The 20,612-nt window shown below is 39.0% G+C and overlaps 1 protein-coding gene and 1 long non-coding RNA gene across 2 annotated transcripts in view; one reads left to right on the top strand and one right to left on the bottom strand.

The window, feature by feature from the left end:
* Positions 1-5,265: 5,265 nt before the first annotated feature.
* Positions 5,266-20,612, bottom strand: part of rnf144aa (ring finger protein 144aa) — a 33,047-nt gene continuing 17,700 nt past the window's right edge. Inside the window, exons 5-9 of the mRNA XM_086050123.1 lie at positions 20,511-20,571; positions 17,529-17,745; positions 14,357-14,504; positions 13,612-13,701; positions 5,266-9,484 (exon numbers count right to left, since the gene is read on the bottom strand). Coding sequence (XP_085906249.1) covers positions 9,353-9,484; positions 13,612-13,701; positions 14,357-14,504; positions 17,529-17,745; positions 20,511-20,571 — 648 coding nt within the window. The 3' untranslated portion in view covers positions 5,266-9,352. The remainder of the gene's footprint in view (positions 9,485-13,611; positions 13,702-14,356; positions 14,505-17,528; positions 17,746-20,510; positions 20,572-20,612) is intronic.
* Positions 8,962-10,240, top strand: LOC147137603 (uncharacterized). Its single transcript, XR_015089389.1, has 2 exons — positions 8,962-9,545; positions 9,636-10,240. It is a non-coding gene; the product is annotated as an uncharacterized LOC147137603 (long non-coding RNA).

Genomic DNA, 20,612 nt, shown 5'->3' with positions numbered 1-20,612 from the left:
TGTTGGTGTTATCACACGTTAACTATGTGAATACAGTTCTTAAGGCTTTTCTAAGGTGCGTCATGATACAGAAGGTGCTATACGCACCCTCCTCCTCCCTGTCTCCCCTGTGGCCCATAGACAACCTCAAACCCCATTTGGCACCCTGATATGTGAGTCAGAGGTCAGGTGAGAAAGCACAGGGTAATCACCACAGTTAAAAATCCTAGTTAACAAGTAAGGAAAAGGGCAGGAAGAAGATAGGGAAGAACTGGAGCAGTGACGAGTGATTTTTCAAGACAATGATTTTTATAGACCCTTTCGACTTCTCGAGATTACCCAGAATGTACAGTTAGATGTCATACTCCGCTACCGCTTCATTTGTTACTCTTTAGCGAAGGACGTTTGCCATGCCTACTGCGTTGTTGTTGGTTGTACAAATTCAGGGAGGAAAGTCGGAGAGGGATTCAACAGACTCACGAATCAGGGATTTCACGCCCAGAAAAAAAAAAAAAGAAAGACAATGAAGACTGTGGCTGGCTACAATAAACTGAATAGTTTGAATAATAGTATATATTATTCCACGTGCTGTGTTTACAAGACTTACCTTAACTAACCGACACAGACATACGGTACATAGGTTTTAACTTAGTCCCTATGATTGTTGTAAGTTTTTTTTATTTTTGTTGTGTGTTTTTGTAAGTGTATCTCACTGTTAAGATTATGGTGGAATAGTGGTGGAAGTGGACTCCAGGAAATGTAGCGATGGCGTCTGCCAAAGCTAATGGAGATCCTAATAAATGCAATGAAACAATTTAGAGAATGCCTTTAAGATTCATGCCTCTTCTTGCATCTGCAGAAATGAAGTCAATATTCTTCCTAATGTTGTGGTTACATTAGCAATAGGTTATCAATACACATGTATTCATTCCATTCCACTCCCCATCTTGTGGTGAATTAAATCTCGAATAAGATCCAGTAATGTGTTGGCCTTGGTGGCGTTCTCCAAGGAGCATTCTCCTGTATGTCACAGGGTGTCCTCTCTAATGCATGACCATCAACAGATGAGTGTACAGCCTTTGTTGTTTTGACAGGCCGGAGCCTTTTTTTTTCAAGCTTGAGCCACAGGACGCTAATGACATCTAATAGGTGTCACAGGCTTAAGGCACAATGAGCAGGGCAGTGTCACGCTGGGATAAAATAGGTCCGAGGTGTGTCCTGTCATCTTGAGGCAGTCAGAGGTTGGGTGTACAATGGCCTCAGGTCACAATTAGCGCCCTTTGTGTTGCGTGCACAAATGACTGCATGCACACGTCAATCATTAAGCCTCTTGGGGAGCTCTTCATGTCAGTATTTTGCTTCCATTTTTTATCTTCATTGGAAGAGTGGAGAAAGGTTCTGTTCTACTGCATCATATGCGTAGCTGTATACAGTGGACATCCGCTATTTGCGGGGGGGATATGGGGACCGGGCAGGGGCGGAGCCAGAACAATAAATAAAAATAAAATGACAAACTTAATAATATGAAGTTCAGATCTTCCTTAGACAACCACAATTATGCCATTATTACTATTCAATAAAATACAATAAAAAACACACACAAGTAAACACAAATTCAAAAATAATTTATCCTCCTCAGGCTTAGTGGCCACATACATGGACAGCACTTTCTAGCTCTTGTGTCCACAAGCGTGTGCACTGTGGAACTATGGGTGTTGTGGACACATATGTGGGCACTTACACCGCTATCTTGTGGTCTCAGAAGAGTATTACATACTGCAGTCAAAATACAGTATACAAAATACAGTACAATACAATACAAAAAAACTAAAATATGATGCTTAGTTTTTCTTATAATTAGGTTCCAATAAGCCCAAATTGCAAAAAGAAATAAAAATGCATGTAAAAAAACAGCTTGGGCAATAGGAGATTAATAATAATTTACTAAAAATGTAAAAGTATATATTTCATGAAGGGCGGCACGGTGGTCGACTGGTTAGCACGTCCGCCTCACAGTTCAGAGGTTGTGGGTTCGATCCCGGCTCCGGCTTCCCTGTGTGGAGTTTGCATGTTCTACCCGTGCCTGCGTGGTTCTTCCCACATTCCAAAAACATGCGTGGTAAGTTGATTGGACTCTCTAAATTGCCCCTAGGTGTGATTGTGAGTGTGGATGTTTGTCTCTGCGATTGGCTGGCAACCAATTCGGGGTGTCCCCCGCCTACTGCCCGAAGACAGCCGGGATAGGCTCCAGCACGCCCCGCGACCCTTGTAGCGGTATCGATGATGGATGGATGGATATTTCATAAATCTCACTGGGTGGGCAGTGTGTCAACCATCCATGGCTACGCCCCTGGGACCAGGCCAACCCACAAATAGTGAAAATCTGCTTACAACTAACGGATGCCCATTGAAATTAATTTGGGGTTTTGGGATTTTACCCCCATCAACCCCCCTCAAAAAAAAAATATATATATATTTCTTTAAAAAACAATGAGAAATCTCCAATATGTGTCTTCTACAAAGAATTGGGCTAAATGGGGCAATACATAAAAGACAGGTGAATCCGCAGGTGCTGAACCATAAGTATAATCTCTCTCTCTCTCTCTCTCTCTCTCTCTCTCTCTCTCTCTCTCTCTCTCTCTCTCTCTCTCTCTCTCTCTCTCTCTCTCTCTCTCTCTCTCTCTCTCTCTCTCTCTCTCTCTCTCTCTCTCTCTCTCTCTCTCTCTCTCTCTCTCTCTCTCTCTCTCTCTCTCTCTCCTCTCTCTCTCTCTCTCTCTACCTCATCCAGCCATCCATCTACCAATGTATCATCCAGATATCCAGCTACTCATAGAAACAAAGTGACTTTTGACTTGTTCTGTCAGGGTTGCCTCAGTGAGTTGCTCAAATTGGCACAGAATTCAGCCATTTCTCCCAGTGGACTCACAAACTGTGCTGATATCATACAGTATCTAAAATGGAGCATCGATTGCATCTACCGGTACCAGTGGTTGTGCATCAGTAAAGTTGTTTCCAAGTTTGACATTTACTGTGAAATAGCATTAAACGATACCTGTTGAAAAAAAACGTAACAGACAGTATACTTGTCAAGGGCAGTGAAAGAGTTTTAGTGATGGGAAAATGAAGCTTCATGAAGCCCTTGTTATATTTTTTTACTCCTCTAGATGGTGCTCTTGGTTTAAAGATAAAAGCTAGTGCAATGGAAATCATAACATTTCCACTGCATCTTTAAACAAAGAGTGCTATCCAGGGGAGTCAAATTTTGTGCTACATGAAGCTTCATTTGTTTATCACAACATTAAGTAAAACAGTCAATTTCTGTTTGAGTCCTGCCGACTGCTTCTGTGTTCCGTCATTATTTTATCTCATGAGGAGCATGCAGTCAGCTGTCAACTGGAATTAAAAAGGACTATTTCACTTAACAATGTAAAATACATATACGTGCCAAAATAACCAATGTAACCATTTACCTGGTTAATGTGATTTTTGCAGCTGAACGTCAGCGTACAGTATACTTCAGATATCGTTCGTTTCGTGGCTTTATCCATGGCTTACCCAAAAGGGCTCAAATACAAACATCACATATCGGCGGCTGTGATGCATATTTTGAGTGACCCCCCCCCACCCCACCCCCAAAAAAATAAAAATATATAAAAAAAAATGTTTCATTTTAACATTAAAAGAGTGCTGTCTTGAAATGAAGTATTACACTAGAAAAACAAAAACAAAGTTACAAAAATTATCAAATTAAATACTCATTTATTTTCCAGAAGCCACAGAAAGCCACATGTGGCTCAGGAGCCGCGGGTTGCAGACCCCTGATCTCCAGTATCCATCCATCTATCAATCTACCCATCCATCTTGCTTAATTGTGATCCCACCTTCTGCGTCAGTATTTTGCTCATCAGTGTTGCTGAGTGTTAAGTGGCACCAAAACAGAAAGCTAATGGTACATTAACATTTACATGTTTTGTGGATTTTCCAGCTCCGTGTTCCCAGCATGGAGACAAAGAGGCGGTGCTGTTTTGACGGCACTCGAGTTCCCTCTACTGGCAAATGCTTTAATGAGCAATGACATCTATTTTTCTCATTCTCTTTGCATTGCGGCTTCTTCTGGACTTCGGGTGGGACTTCGGCAGTTGGATTTCTTTTTTTAAATCGTGTACGTGCTCTAAGCTTTCTGTGAAGAGGTATGATTATGATACCATGTAAACGTGTGCAATTATAAACTTATGGGTGTGATAGCTGATTTACAGAGGTCTTTCAATTTTCCAGTGCATCTGGCCTTCTCCTTCTCCTCCTCCTCATTTCCACATCAACTTGCCCACGTACAAACCCCGGTCGCCATGGCGCTCGCAGATGGCAACTTCCTGTGGCCCTGCCCGGTGATTGGTGGACAGACTTCCAAACAGAAGAACAGCTGGTGAGGCGATGATATATCAGCGAGAGTTTGCACTTTCATTCTCAGCGTTGTCTTGTTAACGCTGCCGACGGATGCAGCATCTGGCAGGAAGTAGGCACAAAAGACAAAAAGAGAGGCAGACAACCTGTTCTGTGGCACACACGTCAACAAAAGAATGAAGCTGCAGTGAGCGTGAAGGAAAATTATACATAAGATGATGTCATCATTAATATGTCTGGATTTAAACATACGGTTAAAAATTCACCATGTGACTTACATGCATTTTAAAATCATGTTGAAAATAATAAGGATTAAAACATAACTTAGAACTAAAAAAAAGAGCGCCGTGAGTCGTTATAAATGTGCTGGTTTACAGATTTCATCAAGACACTGAACCATACAAATATGCCCTCTTGTGGTGGAAAACATAACACACTTGTATTTTTTTTCGTGCTGAAACAGTAATGTAAGTTAATATCTTTAATATGTAAAATATTAACTATTGAATTTTAAGTTGATGTTAGTTTGCATAACAAAGCAAGAAAGCTGTCTGCCCTGAAATAATGTGCCGAGTTGTTTTTCTTTATACCCATAAGGAGTGGGTATATATATATATATATATATATATATATATATATATATATATATATATATATATATGTATATATATATATATATGTATATATATATATATGTATATATATATATATAATAACTTGAAACTGTTATTATAATATGAGCAGGAGTTAAATTTGTGCAACAATGCTCAAAGCCTCAGTGAAATCTGGGTTAAACGATTTTTACCACAAGAGGGAACCAAATCCGAGTATCAATACGTCCGTAATATGACAGTAAATTGGGTTGGGGAAAAAAAATCAAGAGAAGAGAATCACAAAAAAACATTTAATATCTGGTATCACAGTGTTAGTGGAACTGTAGATATACTGAACCCAAATCTTACAGAACTAATACAAATGTCACCTTTTCAAGTCTGCTGTCACTTTTTTTGTTTTAAACCAAACAATGCAAACACAAATGCAAGCATTATGTGAGTCACTTGTATATATAATTTTTTTTTAAAAAAGTATGACAAGTCGAGCCTAACTAGGGGACGGAGGTATCCCCACCCTCCCCCAAAAAATGCACAAAATATGGCAGTTTTTTTCTTGAAACCATATGATCGTTAGAGGCTAAAACATTGCTTTATTATTAAACTTCCAAGAAAAAACATGCAGCTTTATCCTATGACACATTAAAATACAAATTGCGAGGGCTTAAAATGCTCGTTACTTATAACATTTTCTCTTCTTTAAAACATTTTAGAAGCAAGCCCTTAACACATGTGCGGATGTCTAATCAGTAGTATGCTTGAAAGAATTCCTGATTGGCATAATGCAATGTGATTGGGGAGTTTTGCCCTTTTTAGTTTTTGTTGCATATTCAACGGATGTCAATTATGAATGAATAATAAACAATGCCAATGGGAATGGCCAGGATTTAATTTGACGTCATTGGTGCCTGCTCACTTTGTAAATGTGACTATCGTGTATTTGAAAAATCCAAAATGTATGTATTTTTTTTATTATTCACCAACCCTGATACGTACAAAACACAAATAAAAAAAACTACAAGCAAATTATCTTTAAGTTATCGCCATTAAACACACTAGGCACCAGAACCACACAAATGACACCTCCGTATGAACAATTAAACCCCCTATACAGTGCAGCGCTCACGTTAAAGAAGTATTAGGATATTTCCACCCTGTAAAAACTGGTATTACATTACAAATACATGGTCAAAATGCACATACAGTAGACAACTTCGCCCTTCTTCATAGCAAATCTGCTTGGCACGATTGTCATGAAAATAAAAACAAACAAGAAACGATGTTCCAGAATCAAATCACTTCCAGGGGGAAGAACCACACAACAGACAGTTGAAAAATGTTTTACCAAATGTGGTACATCATGCTTATACACTGTAGTTAAAAGAGCTACACGAACTTAAGGCGACTAATATGAAGGACGATCCATCTGTGAGGACAATAGGGAGCTGCAGATGTTTGAGCTACTTAACTAGCTAAAAATAGCTACCATTATAGAACACGTGACCTCTTTTTTGCTTGTTAATGTAACTGTTGACACATTTGGAACTAAATGCTACATGAACTCTACCTGAATGATCGTTCATACTAGTGCATTATTGTAATGCATCAGTGGGAATATAGGAGTATGTCAGCAAAAAAATTAAAATCAGAGATGGAATTGGCAGGGGTGCAGGGGGTAGTAGGACAGTGTGAGTCCGTGTAGTCCCAGCAAAGTGATCACAATTATGGTATCTTGTATAATTTAAAATCGATGGTCCAGTAGGGTTTTGCCCAGAGCAGTATTGCTCAATTCACTCACTTGTCGACTTATAGGACTTCAATGTTTTGCTTTTCCAAAAACATCTTTTATTACAAAATAAATGGTATGCACTCAGGTGATGTAAAATTTTTAGGTTTCATAATTCATTTCTTTTTTGGGGTGCAGTTTGAAGCCCCCAGATATTTTAACATTTATTCAATATTTTTCATATCAACCTGACTGATGCAATAGCATCTGATTACACAAAAAATATGACATAGATAAAACATTTCTTTGTGTGAGCTCAGCTTTTACTTTAGCTACTTCTTTATGAGCTGAATTACCTAAAAATTTTGGATTGGGCGTTATCCAAAGTCAATCGGGTTCTCAAGTTTTCTCGATGATCATCTAAGAGTTGGCTATTGTGAAGCTGATATTGGGTGGAACTACGTTTTAAATCATTAGGGCTCCTGCTTTTAATGGGTCAGGTCACTTTGCTGGTATTACAATAATGTGACAATAAACTAAACTAATACAAACTGATGAATGATGAATGAAACTAGAGCCTAAACAAACTGATGTTAAACATCCATACCGTATTTCCTCATTTAGTGGATGACGGGGTGTTTATTTACTCAACTGCAGAGAATACCAGGCGTTTACTGGGATCCGGCATTCATTCGTGGGAGCTCTCTGTATAAATGTTGCTTCTTGTCAGCAGTCCTCCACCCCCATGTAAGTTTTATGGGGGGGGGTCAAGGTTGAAATGCTACACTATTACACTTAACGTTTACAGAAGCCTTGTCTGCTATGGGGGCAATTTGTGGTGTGGTAATGCCGTCTACCAGGTTAATAACTAACAAGAAATCTTTTTTGTTTGTTTTCTAGTTATGGGAAAATGAAGCGTCAAATTTCCTTCATGAACCAGTTGTATTTTGTACACTGACTTGCCGTTTTTAAGAATATAAATAGTTGAGTTGAATTTAAATCAGCAGTGTCATTTAGAGGAGTAAAAAAAAAAAAAAATACAACAACTGCTTCACGAAGCATATTTGAAGCTTCATTTCCCCATCACTAGTTTTTTTTCTGCTGAAGGGGAAACAAGGAGGAAATACGGTAAATCAAATTAATTCCAAGTAAATAAATGTGCAAAACAAGGTGACATTCTGCGGCATTCTTGTGTAGTAGTACTATAATTGTTGTTGTTGGACACCAATCAGTGTAGATTAAAATGAGGGGGAATGTACAAACTTGCATAGATAAAGTGAAATATCACAGCAGCTTTGTAGTAAGGTGCCCTGAAATGGAACATTCGTTTATCAGATGTACAGGCTCTTCTGTTGCTCCCCTTTAAGGAGTAGCTGCTTGTTGCTCGAGGTTAAACTACCAACAAGACAAAACATTAGCACTCGGACCACTAACATATATGCAAGTTTGCAAATTGGGCTATTAAATCTCCATGAGAGGGAGATCTGATTGTGTGCTGTGATGGGTGAATGGATGTGAAGACTTGAGAAATGAAGGCCCTTGGTCGTACAGAACTTGATTCCCCCAACCCAACACGTATGGCTATTAACAGAGTGACACATGAATGACATCATAGAATCATCAGAACACAGAGCTTGACGGACACTTTTTTAGGTCTTTGTACACATTTTCCCTGGGATTATATATTTGGATTAACCACACGGGGGAAATGGTTGCTTTTGGCTATTCTCAATCCTAAGGCTATTTGTTTCTTTTTTGGCGAGACCGCCACCTGGGGGGCCGGTGTATTAAAGGTGTGACATCTCTTTGAGAGAAACACAGATTTTAAAAAAGAAAGTCCTCTGATTGGCTTTTAAATCGGCACTGAATTTGAAAAAAAAAAGGGAGTGCCACTATATGATGATGCGTGTGCACATAGGAGCGGCGACTCCTTTTAATAACACACGTTCCTTAAAGGTTGTTTAATGTACAAGACGGTACATACAGTAGACACGACTCAGTTCTATTAAAAGTGCGTGGTTATAAAACAATGACATCATTGAAGGGGACGCGCTGTACTGATATGAGCGTAGTAGTCTCTACCTCGACCATCAACACGACAAACAAATCATGTTGATGTGTGCAAATCGAGTAAACACCGAACATGCGTGGTGTGCCTCTAATGCTACTGGACTGAACCTGTAGAGCTACATCAGGTGACGTGGTGGGAGGCGGAGGGTGGGGCTTTAGTTGAGTACAATAAGACAAGAACAGTTCATTGTCCATACAAGAGAAACACTCTCATGTTTGTGATATCCCACCGACAGCAAAAGCACTTAAAGCGGAGCCGACTTGCTCCCCCAAACCACCAATTTATGACAAGTCTGACCCGCGGGGGCGGGGGGGGGGTCTTTGACTGACCCTGCACCTCTCTCTTCAGGGCCACACTGTCAACTCGCTTATTTACCATGCAGAGCGATGGATCGCAGAGCAGCCTGGGCTTCGTGCAGGCTCAGCCCCAAAAAATGAAGCACTCAAAGCTGGTGGGAGGAGAAGAACAACAGTGTGAAACAAAGAGGAGTGGGGGCGGGACTCAAAATGAAGCGTGGCCATCCTTTGAGCGGCTTTCCACATCATCGGCTCTTGGCGGTGGCGTTTAGGTGGGCAAAGGGTCGTCGTCGCCTTTACTGCACTTGCACTTGCAGCACAGGACGATGGGCGTGGCCAGGAGGAGGAAGGGGGAGGCAACCAGCAGGAGTAGGCCAAACCCAGCAAAGATCCCCACCACCTGCAAAGAGATAACAAGCTTTAAACAAAGCTTAAGAAGGTGCATAACACCAATAATTAAGGTGAATTTCACCCAAATTCTGCCCCTTTGATCAAAGGCAAGTTCCAATTATCACTTTCATTCATTTCAGTTTCTCTCTCTATCTCTCCAGCTTTTTCTTCAAATTTTAACTGCAAGGAGAAGTAAACAGAATCTGCCGATCAAAGATGAAGTAGTCAGGAGTAAACAAAGAAATACGAAGAATGACGGTACGTGCAGCTAAATGCGCAGCTGATGGGCAAGCCATAACTTTGCAATATCTTCCAAAGATTAAGCTATTTTGTCAAGAGAAGTTCCTTCACTTTTGTGGCGGTGTCTCCATAGTGACGTGGAGGAAGCCATTGTTCAATTTATGTTGTCAAAGACAAGGCAAAGTAAAAAAAAAAAACTGTTGAATCATTTGAACAAGTAGCATGCGATTGATGAAGTGGAAAGGATGAAAATGGGAACAGAGTTTGCACAACCTGCCCACGTAAACATGATCAGTTTAGCCGCTAATAACTAGCCGGCAGCCACTAGATGAAAGCAGCGATCAATCTTTTGATCATGAACATTTGTAAGTAGCAATGATGCTAACGTCCTGTTCATAAAATTATGTTTTTCATTTTAAGGCATATTCATTATTCCTAAAGGGTCCATTTTTAGTAGTTCACTGTGTTATTTTATATTGTTCTACATTTGTTGAGCTGTTGAATAAAAATGTTTTAAATGAATGAACACATGCTGTATGTTGAATTACTCTATAATTATCTTCAGCGTTGTCAGTGCTACCGATGCTTTAAAACTGGCAATTTAAAAGCATTTTTTGTATAGCTGTATATGACACCCAACAGGAGAGCGATATTGAAAATGGATAATTAAACTAACAGTAAAACTGGAAGGAAATTTCCTTTTCAGAAATTATGTATTACAATTATTCATGATTAAATTAAAGATTATTCAAAAATCAGACTATTTCAGATATTCTACTTTTAAAAACAATTAACCCATCTTAATCCAGAGGGGGAAAAATTGTTCTTGACATGAGCAGGTCAGGTATATGACCATAAGAGGGAGCCAGACACCAGCTAATTTGGAGACACAAAGTTGGGCTGCATAAACGCAGTCACATGCAACAGCCACTTATTATACCACAATGCCATTGCTCCTCTTTTTGAGGTCAGACACTTAGGTAACATTTACGGGATCACTAACCATACCGTTTTGAATCGGGACATTGGAATGCTTGTCTTATACACGACGATATCAATTGACAATATCAGACTGAGGCTATTTTCATATTGGCAAGGTTGTGCTGGTGCATCTTATATATGTATGGAGGAGTGAGAGGAGGCTACAGAGAAGTAAGGGGGTGAAACAAGGCAAGCCAAACAAAGACACGCATGCACGCACACTACAAGCAAGTGATGCCGTAACTTGCTTCCCCACCAGCTGAACTGTAATTGTGTGACTCAGCCTGCCCCACTGGGCAACAGATGCCACTGTGTATGCTAATAATGACAGAAGAAGAAAGCTGGACCAAAAGGGACACAGTATCTTGTCTAAATAAGCATGTAAATTTAGGCTCACAATTATTAAAATGCATCATCACACGCGGGAATATAATCTTTTCAGCCCGGGTCTCACTGAGCGGCAAACGCCTGCGTATTTTGGGTTTCGTCCGGGTTCCTAACAGTTTGCAAACATGTTCGCTAACAGATATACGCAAACACTTTTTCTTCACTTTTCACAGCTATTGCAAGTATATTTTTCACATTTGTCACTAGAGTGATCCCTCGCAACTTCGCGCTTCAACTTTCGCGCCCTCGATGCATCGCAGATTTTTCAGAAGCATGTGTTTTGCTGTTGTTGACTGATGGGTTTTGGACCTTGTCTATGTGTTTGTTTGTTTGTTTTTAATGATGTACCTGATAAGTATTAATTTATATGTGGGTTATTATTATTATTATCATCATTATTATAACTATTATTGCCTTCAGTATGATTTTGCCGTAGATAATGAATAGAGGTATAAATTAACAAAAAATGGGGTGGGATTTAATAAGTCGAGACTTCTTCCCACTCCCTTTTGAGCATGGAAGACTTTTGTTAGGTGTGTGCTTTGGCAAGTTTTGATTGTTGTTATTTCTATTTTTCATATTTTATTTTCATTGTTATTATAATTATTGCTTATGTTGCATGTTCAAATAAACCATTCATTCATTCATTACAAATTAAAAATGAAACAACACAGCCATATCGGGAGCTATATTGCAGAAAGAAGTTTCAAAGATATGAGTTGACTCGGAGGCTTTGTACATACCCACAGGCACTAATAAAAGGCGGTGACTGGTTCCCAGCGTGAAATCGACCAAAGTGGATTTACTTTTTTCACACACTGTACCGTACGTGAGCTGACTGGGTGCGCATCGTCGCAGCCTTTCGCTTAGTCTTGTCCACTATTCAAATGTGCCGTTGATTTAGTCAGAGTCAAGCTGGATACTTTCTCCTCCATATTTGTAAGGATGTGTTTGCTCTAATAAAGTTTTGTAAAAAATCGGATAGTACAGTACAACAGCTGTGTTTATAAGTCGTGAGCGCAGCGCGCTCCCGGCCAGCCAGCGGCACGGACGACTTAGACATCGCCAAATCAAGTATGAAAGTGTTTGTTAGTTTTGTCTTAGGTTGTCTTAAAACAGCTTACCTTAACTACAATCCCGCGTTGCATTTTATCCAAAGGACTTTATTGATGTTATTGTGCAAAGATAAAGTTAAGGCATGATCCCTATCCGGCGGCCATGCTTCTTCTTTTTGCTTTTGCTTGCTTTTGAAATTAAGTAGGAGGAGAAGAAGAAGAAAAATCAGGTGAAGAAGGAGGGAAGAAGAAGAAGCGTCCATTTTACTTTCATTTTACACGACGACAACAAGTGTTTTAAAGTGCAGGATTGGATGAATTACACTATGGCATCACTAGTTAAGGTAAGTCAATTTTATGATAAAAATTAAAATTTTAACGTAGTTTTTAGCGAACGTTCCGCTGTGATCGTCAGCTGCCGCGGTTGGTCGAAGCTAAATTCTTATTACAGCCTGCAGCTTGGTATTTATATTCTTCATTTTGCATTTTTATAGTTAAATTGATTGTTTAATAAGTATTTAGAAGTGTGGGAACCATGTCTACGTAACAGAGGTGCAACCCCCCCCCCCAAATAAAACTGTACAGTAAATATCAAATAAAATAATAATAATCATAATCATAAGTCCGACTCTACTTTGCGGTTTTCACTTATCGCGGCGGGTCCGTTCCCCCATAAACCGCGATGAATGAGGGATGACTGTATTTTCCATGGCTTCTTAGTTAAAAAAAAAAATAGATCCACCAATTATTTGTGACATGTTAAGTCAAATTTACTTAAGTTAGTCAGTTAACATTAATGCGCCAAAAATTCAAAACTGATTTCCAGGAAACTTTATATAACTAGTTTGCAAGGAAATGTGTACAAAAATTACACAACCCATTTTCATTCAAATTGGTGTCATTAAGTAAATGACACAAAATGTTATGACTCATTTCTATGTACTGTATTTGCGCTTCAGTTAGTAGTGTTATGCACAAACTACATAGATTATATATATATTTTTTGTGGGGGGATGAAAACAGCAAAACTTTGCTAGTTGTGGTGGTCAATGCTTTACTGAGTGCAATCAGCTTCATTTTATTTTTCTTTAAAGGAAAATAATAATTTTAGCAATTACCATTCAAGATAAATGCAATTCACTCATAGATTTAGCAAATGTTTGCAATATTAGCCTTTGTGCATTTCGGCTTTTTGCTTTATTTTTTAGCTGACAGATAGAGCAGAACCTTTGTTATATAAACCTTGTGAATGTGTGAAAAAGTGCACGTAATCTGTTTAAGGTGGAGATGGCAGGACACAGAGCAAGCTGTCCTTTTTCTTCCATTGTGCTCTAAAGATAACGCAGCAGGAATGCACGTGTGCATGCCAGCTCGGGCGGGCAGAGAGAGCGCGAGACAGAGAGAGATGGACAGAGCACGTGTATAGCCACTTGGTGCCCTTAAGAGTGCGAGCCAGGGGAGGAGCGTTTCTCACCTGTGTTCTGTGCCAGATAACAGACGCTCTGGAGTGGCCCAGTTTGTTTCGACAAGGACCTTTGTCATAGTGAATCAGGAGGAAGTCGTCCTGTCATACACGCGCACACACACAAAACAGATTACACTGGAGCGGTCTCAAAAGGTGTGGGCAACTGTTGTGCAAAACAAAAGTAATGCTATATAAAAAGGATCCATGTGACCTAGATGGATGTTCGTGTACAACTGCTACAAGGCTCGAAATAATTTGCTAGGCAAAATTTGCATTTCATCAAAACACATTGAAAAGCAAAACTGAGTATCAACCACCAAAATGTAGCACTACACGCAAATGCATGCATTCACAATTTGCTGCTATACACAATATGAATTCAAGAAATACAAACTGCAGATTAAATAAAAAAAGCAATTGTTATACTGTCTTATTTTTATTTTTCAATAAAACCAGTGATTAAGGTCCCTTGGCTCAACCTGGGGAAAGAACAAAAAGAAAAGCTCCACAAAAAAGAGAGAGAGAGAGAGAGAGAGAGAGAGAGAGACAGAGAGAGAGAGAGACAGAGAGAGAGACAGAGAGAGAGAGAGAGACTTGTGCTTTTACATGAAGTGTAATATCCTCCAGCCTGTCTCTTGATGGGTTGCAGAGATATAAACATGCAATGAAATCCTTTTCCTTTGTTTTTCAAGCTGCATCTTCCCCTGCATCGAAAAACCATGTCGGAATTATTACCGGGCGAGGGCCAACTCACATCAAGGGATTCCAGACAGTACCAGCAAAAGGCGTGCTTGCAGTTCTTGCACATCATCTGTGCACAGCCCTCATCCCTCTCGATGTAAACTTTGCATTTAGGACAGCGCTTGATGGGGGCGTCGTCCTCATCATTCTTATAGAAAGAGCTGGAACAAAAAGACATAAGCCTGTAATTTAATATAGGCTTTATGTATTTCTATTCGCGTGTATCTTTGCATGATCAGCACCTGAAACAATCATGAGTAATGCCTCTTTATACAGCACATCCCCTTACTTCATGCACTCCTTGAGTAGAATGATAATGATGATATTTACATCGGTTTGATCCTGAATGTTTGCCGTTAATGTTATACATTAATGGCTACATTATGCCGCCGTCCCTGTGTGACCTATATCTTTGCTGCTGTAACACTGAAAATTTCCCCACTGTGGGACCAATAAAGACCTTATTCTTAAACTACTTCAGGCTCAAGCAACCCAAAGACGTCCACCACATAGTGAAAACCCTAGGTTAACAACAATCGACAGCTAAACTAGTCATCACAACTCAGTTAGCAAACATCAACAGCTAACAACATAGCACTAGCTAGCAACATGTTTTTTTGTAGCAGAAGAATAAAAGTGCACGTGTGTGAGCGTGTATGCATGTGGGCGTGCAAGGAATTTAAGCAGGAAGAGGTAGGAAAAATGAGAAGACAGATGACAATGAAAAATATAACTTTGGGTTATGTTACTCATAAATGTTTGTTGTGGTGTATTTAATTAATTGATAAGTTTAAAAAGCTACATTTAATAGAGGAAAAGGATGCCCACATCTACAACTGCATTATACTCACTCTTGTCACATTTTTCAATTTTACCACAATAGTACTATTACAAAAAATCTAATGTGTTTCTTCTTTTAAAGAAATTGCACCTAACTAAATAGCATTGCTATACTTTTGCTTTTGTCATTTTATTGGAGCTTGGCTATGTATTGTCACAGCATTAAGCTAAGTGGCATCTGGTACACGCCCCCCACACAAACACAAGTTTCTTTTATTATACCTGTAGTTATAATTTCTTCACACCGTACTATATATTTGTCAAATATGTCATTGAAACGCATCTCCTTGCAGTCTTAGTCTTTTCTTTCGTCTTTGTAAGCTCATTGTGAAATTTTGTCCATCAAACCAAGTGACGCCCTGAAGGACAGTCATTTTAACGAGAAGACATTTAACGGAATGTGAAACACGACAAATATTTATCATCACCGGACAGTAGAACTATTTCAATCAAACTCTGCATCACATTGTTTATGTTCTCTGAAAATGCAAGACAGGATTGCTCTACTTTTGTGTGCTCCACATCCTGTAATTTCTGGAGCAATCGCTACAAACGCCAATCAAATAAATCCACTTTAGCATTTTATCTGATTGGCAGCTTTTAACATTCTTTTGCGCGACTCCTGCAGCTAAACACGGGTCAGCAGCAGTGGGTGTACGCAGCATTTTTGAATACAAGACAAAATCTCCCTCAGTAATTTCAATAGCGCAAAACTTGCTTGATCAAATATCAGTTTCTCCTCACACTGAACTTAAAAGTCACGATAAAAGGTCAGGTGTGCAAAGAATAAGCTTGCTGCCGACGAATGTAGTTCTAAGAGTAGACTTGTTAATCCGCTCTGCCTCCACTGTGGCCTCCGATAGAGGAAGCCTGACAGCCCTAATGACTTTTTCCACAGTAAGAGGATATCACAGAGAAATGGGTCAGCTACATGCGGTGCGTCTCGGGGCAGCCCTCTTCTGGAACCCCTCCATGTTGAAAATGGGCACAGTGCCTATTTGAGACCGCATTTTAGTTGGAGCATATTGTTTGAAGCCTTCTTATTAATTTAAGACTGAGCACTGGCAGAGTCAGCCAGGTCGGCTGTCAGCTTAAAACTGTGCATGCACTTCATGAATCCAGCACTTTATTGACAAATGGCACTAAGGTAAGGTGGCCAGAGTATGACGTATCGATCGCTACTTGTCAATATGTTTACCGTCTCATTTGAAGTGGAATGAGTCATACTTGGCGAGTGTAGTTTTATTGTTACTGCAATGTGGGGTGTTTACTTAAACAGCAAATACAGTCAAATTTACTTATTTAATGATCATTATTTTAACAATTTAGAACTACAATGGCAATAATTGCTGCTTTATGTAAACTATATTCATACATTTTCAAGAGACAATTAGATTTTCTTCATGTTTCAAAAAGTGTTGATACATTGTTTTCAATGCACAGGATAGGACATTTCCATTACATTTCAAGAAATGTTCTGTCAAAGTGTAGCTAAAGAGTTATGGAAATATTACTGGTAAGTTGGAGACTTTCCATGGTAATTAATAGATAAAACTGAAATTCTGTCAATTTTTAGTTAATTCTTTGTAAATCATTTTGAACTTCAATAATTACTCAAATTATTGGGGCAACACTTGGACGGGGACAATGGAGTGGATAGTGACAACAGATTTGACTGCACACAATTAAAAAGAAAAGAAAAAGCCCTATACATGCTATCATGTTTACAATACTTTTATTCATCCATCTGTTTTTATTAATAGTGCGTGTCTTCACTAAAATCACGAGTGGATTAGCATTCAGGTTAGGATGACAGGCTCATTTTAGATACTGTATTGCTTGTTTATTAGATGACAGTTTGACATTTGAATTTGAAAAACAAATGTTTATTTTTAATTTATTTATTATTGATTTATCCTACCTGTTTATTAGGTGAATCAAGATGTGAGCAGATGAAGGGTTTGCCTTTAATTATCATACAAAAGAGAAATTTGTTCATGAAAGTGCATGACTAGAACAACTAAAAGTTTTCTTAGTCAAAGATAAATGTTGGGTGATGATGTAAAACTTTAGTATGCAAAAGTGGGTTATTTATCTTTGTAAAAGTAGGTTATCAAGATGTGATCAGATTTTAGATGTTCTCGCACAAGAAATTCTTTTGACACATGATCCCGTTGCATTTGGTTATTGTTGGTTCACTTGTTCAGTTTCTGTTCCAATTGAAAAATGAGATCCTTATTTAAAATATGCAGCGAGATCCAGGCCAAGGTCACATGTTTCTGTTTGACATCACAACAGAAGCATGCAGGTCTGTGACTTAAAATAAAGTAGATAAGAAATGGTACCTGTTCTCCCCTGGCAGGAAAGAGGTGATGGGAAGGTTGTTCTCCGAGCAGACCTGACCAGGGTGCCAGTTGGCCTTGCAGGTCGAACAGAATTCAAGCGCGCAAACGGCACACTGGACCATCTGGGGCAGTGCCGGTGAATCAGCCTCCTTCAGGTGGCACACAGCCTGGCAGGTTGAGGAGGGGCACCACGTCCGACAAGGGTCCAACAGCACCTCTTATGGTACAAAATGAACAGGCCAGCATTATTGATACATGCCCTTTAAAAATGGATACATTTCACAGCCACAAAATAGTTTTTAATTCATTAGCAGTCAAAATGAGTGTCTACAGTTAAAATGTACCCAAGAATGTTTCATAAGTTTATCAGCAAAGCTTTATACTTTATATTGCTGACAGACAACATTTAATTCATGTTTGTAATCAAAGCTAAAACTACAATTGGTAGGTAATTGGGCTGGATGATTAATCGAAATTTAATCGGATTTTGATTTTGGCTTCCCTCTATTTTCAAAGCGTTACAATTGAAGAAAACAAAGTGCGTTTTCAAGTTCCCGACGTTGTGGAAGTACCATGAATGTGTCATGTTGCTTGCGTAGCAAGCGTATAGCGTATGTGATTCTGCTGTCCCTTAGCGTCCTTCAAGCTGTTTAATAACACCCCAGTTGGAGTTTACTATCAAATTTAATACACAACAGAAAGAATTACACACATGGTGTATTTAAATACAAAACATGCTTCCAAAGTCGCATTGTGTTCAGGAGTGATATTCCCTTAAATAACGAATATTCACGCACACATGTAAACAGGTAAGATATACTACTCGAAGGCACAAATTCTTCCCAATCTGTAAAAAAAAAAAAGAGTTATAATAGCAATAAAAAAAATAAAAATCTTCTGTTGTCATCCTAAGTGTGTACTCCAGCCATGCACGGCACCACACTGCCCCTAAGTTTCGAAAACAACTAAAAACAGTTCTCTTAATTTTGATTTCAATCTCAGTCAAAATAGCTGTGATTGTTATTTTTTTCCATAATTGTCCAGCTCTAGTAGGTAATAAGGGTGAAATACATACGTCAATGTATTTGTCTGTGAGGAGTCTGTTAGAGTACCAGTATCATAGTTGTTTTCTTAAGAGAACCAGGTAGGATCTACCATTTTGCACCAAAGTCTGATTTTGAGTACCAGTATATACCGATAGAAAGTCCCGATCCGATACCTCGGCAATGCATTTAGAAAAACAAAAGTGCATCCAAATTATCTTAATTGTCCTCATTTTGATTTACTGTATTCGAATAAAGATACCCCAACTTATCACATCTTTATATGGCTGTAAGTCTTGTGCAGCGGTGGTTAAAACCAAGTAAATAAAATCTTTAGAGCACACCATTCATGCAACACAAACTAATGATGCAAACAAATTGATTTAAATATACCATCTTAAATAAACAAACCACAGTCTCCAAAATAATTATAAATTAGTATCGAAAGAAAATAAAGATCCTAAATTGTCTATGAGTCATGAAGGGTAACTAGAGCACTTCAAACAATGAATAGTGATGTAACAGTTGTTTTGGTATTGCAGTTTTCTATGAGTCACCCAGAAGCAACGGTTGATCAGCCGCTTGATGACGCGTAGTAAGAGATGGACCCATTTGATACAGCTCCTCTTTTCTTTTGTCATTCAACTCACCCTATAATGTTACTCTAAGTAATGCGTGGTCTCTTATTTGGTTCATATTTTGTATATGAACAAATAAGTGCTGTACAACTGGTCTTGAAAAGTTGCACCTTGAACAAAAAACAAGCATTGTCGTCTTATTTTTGCCACCACACAAACCCCTAAGGTTATTTGTGTAAATAATAGAAAACTAGCTAATGATGATCCATTTGGCAATATCTGTGCACCTCAAGATTATTTTGTATTTTTATGGTATTTGAAAACTAAATTTAAAACACGTTCTTTTTCACCCGATACAAGTCAGCTCAAAATGACATGACTGGCCCATATTTCTGATCATGTGACTGGATCTGGACAACTCTAGAACCAAGTAATTACTCTGTGTGAATGAATATACACCCCATTCGTTTCAACACTGCATATCATCACAGTCTATTGTAAAAAAAAATGTACAGTATCTCCAAATGCTGGTTTATGTTAAATGATGATGAAAAATATATATAAGCATGTTTTACTTAGTTTCTAAATTTTCAGTCTACAACTATAACATTCAAAATCATGTGTTGTTCTCTGGTCATTGACTGTCCCCCTTATTTCAAATGTGTTAATTTCTCATGCATGTATTCTTGTAGTAGGGGCCAAGTTCAATGTTCAGTTCATGCTGACGTGTAGTCGGTGAACCCGCAGGTTGAGTGCCATAAAAGCATGAAAGTGTTGCTTGGTTACTGTTCTCCAAGGCAGCAAGCGGTCTCAGCAAATGTGGTCATTAGCACGAGAGCAATTAAAGCAGTCAGTGAGAACACGGAACCTGCCATCATCTTCCTGTACTGAAAACAAAATATTTTTTAATGTAAAATTTGGACCGTCCAGCTGTTTTTTTTTTTTATAAATTTCATAATTGCAAATGCTTTTCCATGACTACAATAGCTCAAATGGTTTCTAGGTTGCATGCATTTCACAAATGCGGAGAGGAAGCAAGACAGCATGATGTTGGTGATGATTTATGTGGCTCTCAACTGCCTAAAGCCAGGCTGTGTGTGTACTTTACCGGCTACCGTGTCCAACGTGTGTAAATGATTGACTCAGTAAAGCTACACGTGTCCATTCTCCATTGTCGCCATCCCTTTTTGTGTGTCGCTATGCAATACAGTAGCTGAGGGAGGAGCACAGAAGGGGCTCAGAGGATGCACGTGCCTGTGAGACTGGCCATCTCCGAGCACGACATGGCCCTGCTGAGGCGTGCACATGCTAAATAGTGACATCTTTGTCTGCTTTTTTTTTTTTTCCCCGCATTGACTTACCTCTTTCAAATTGAAGCTTCTTGTATCTCTGCATCATCTCTGTGGCCACCATGCACTCAATCTACAGGGCCAGGAGAAAAGGAAGGCATAATCAGTTAAATT

This window comes from Filicampus tigris, chromosome 13, assembly GCF_054856515.1.
Source record: "Filicampus tigris isolate MCC_2025a chromosome 13, RoL_Ftig_1.0, whole genome shotgun sequence".
NCBI lineage: Eukaryota > Metazoa > Chordata > Actinopteri > Syngnathiformes > Syngnathidae > Filicampus > Filicampus tigris.
This window is presented reverse-complemented; position numbering and strand designations above follow the sequence as displayed.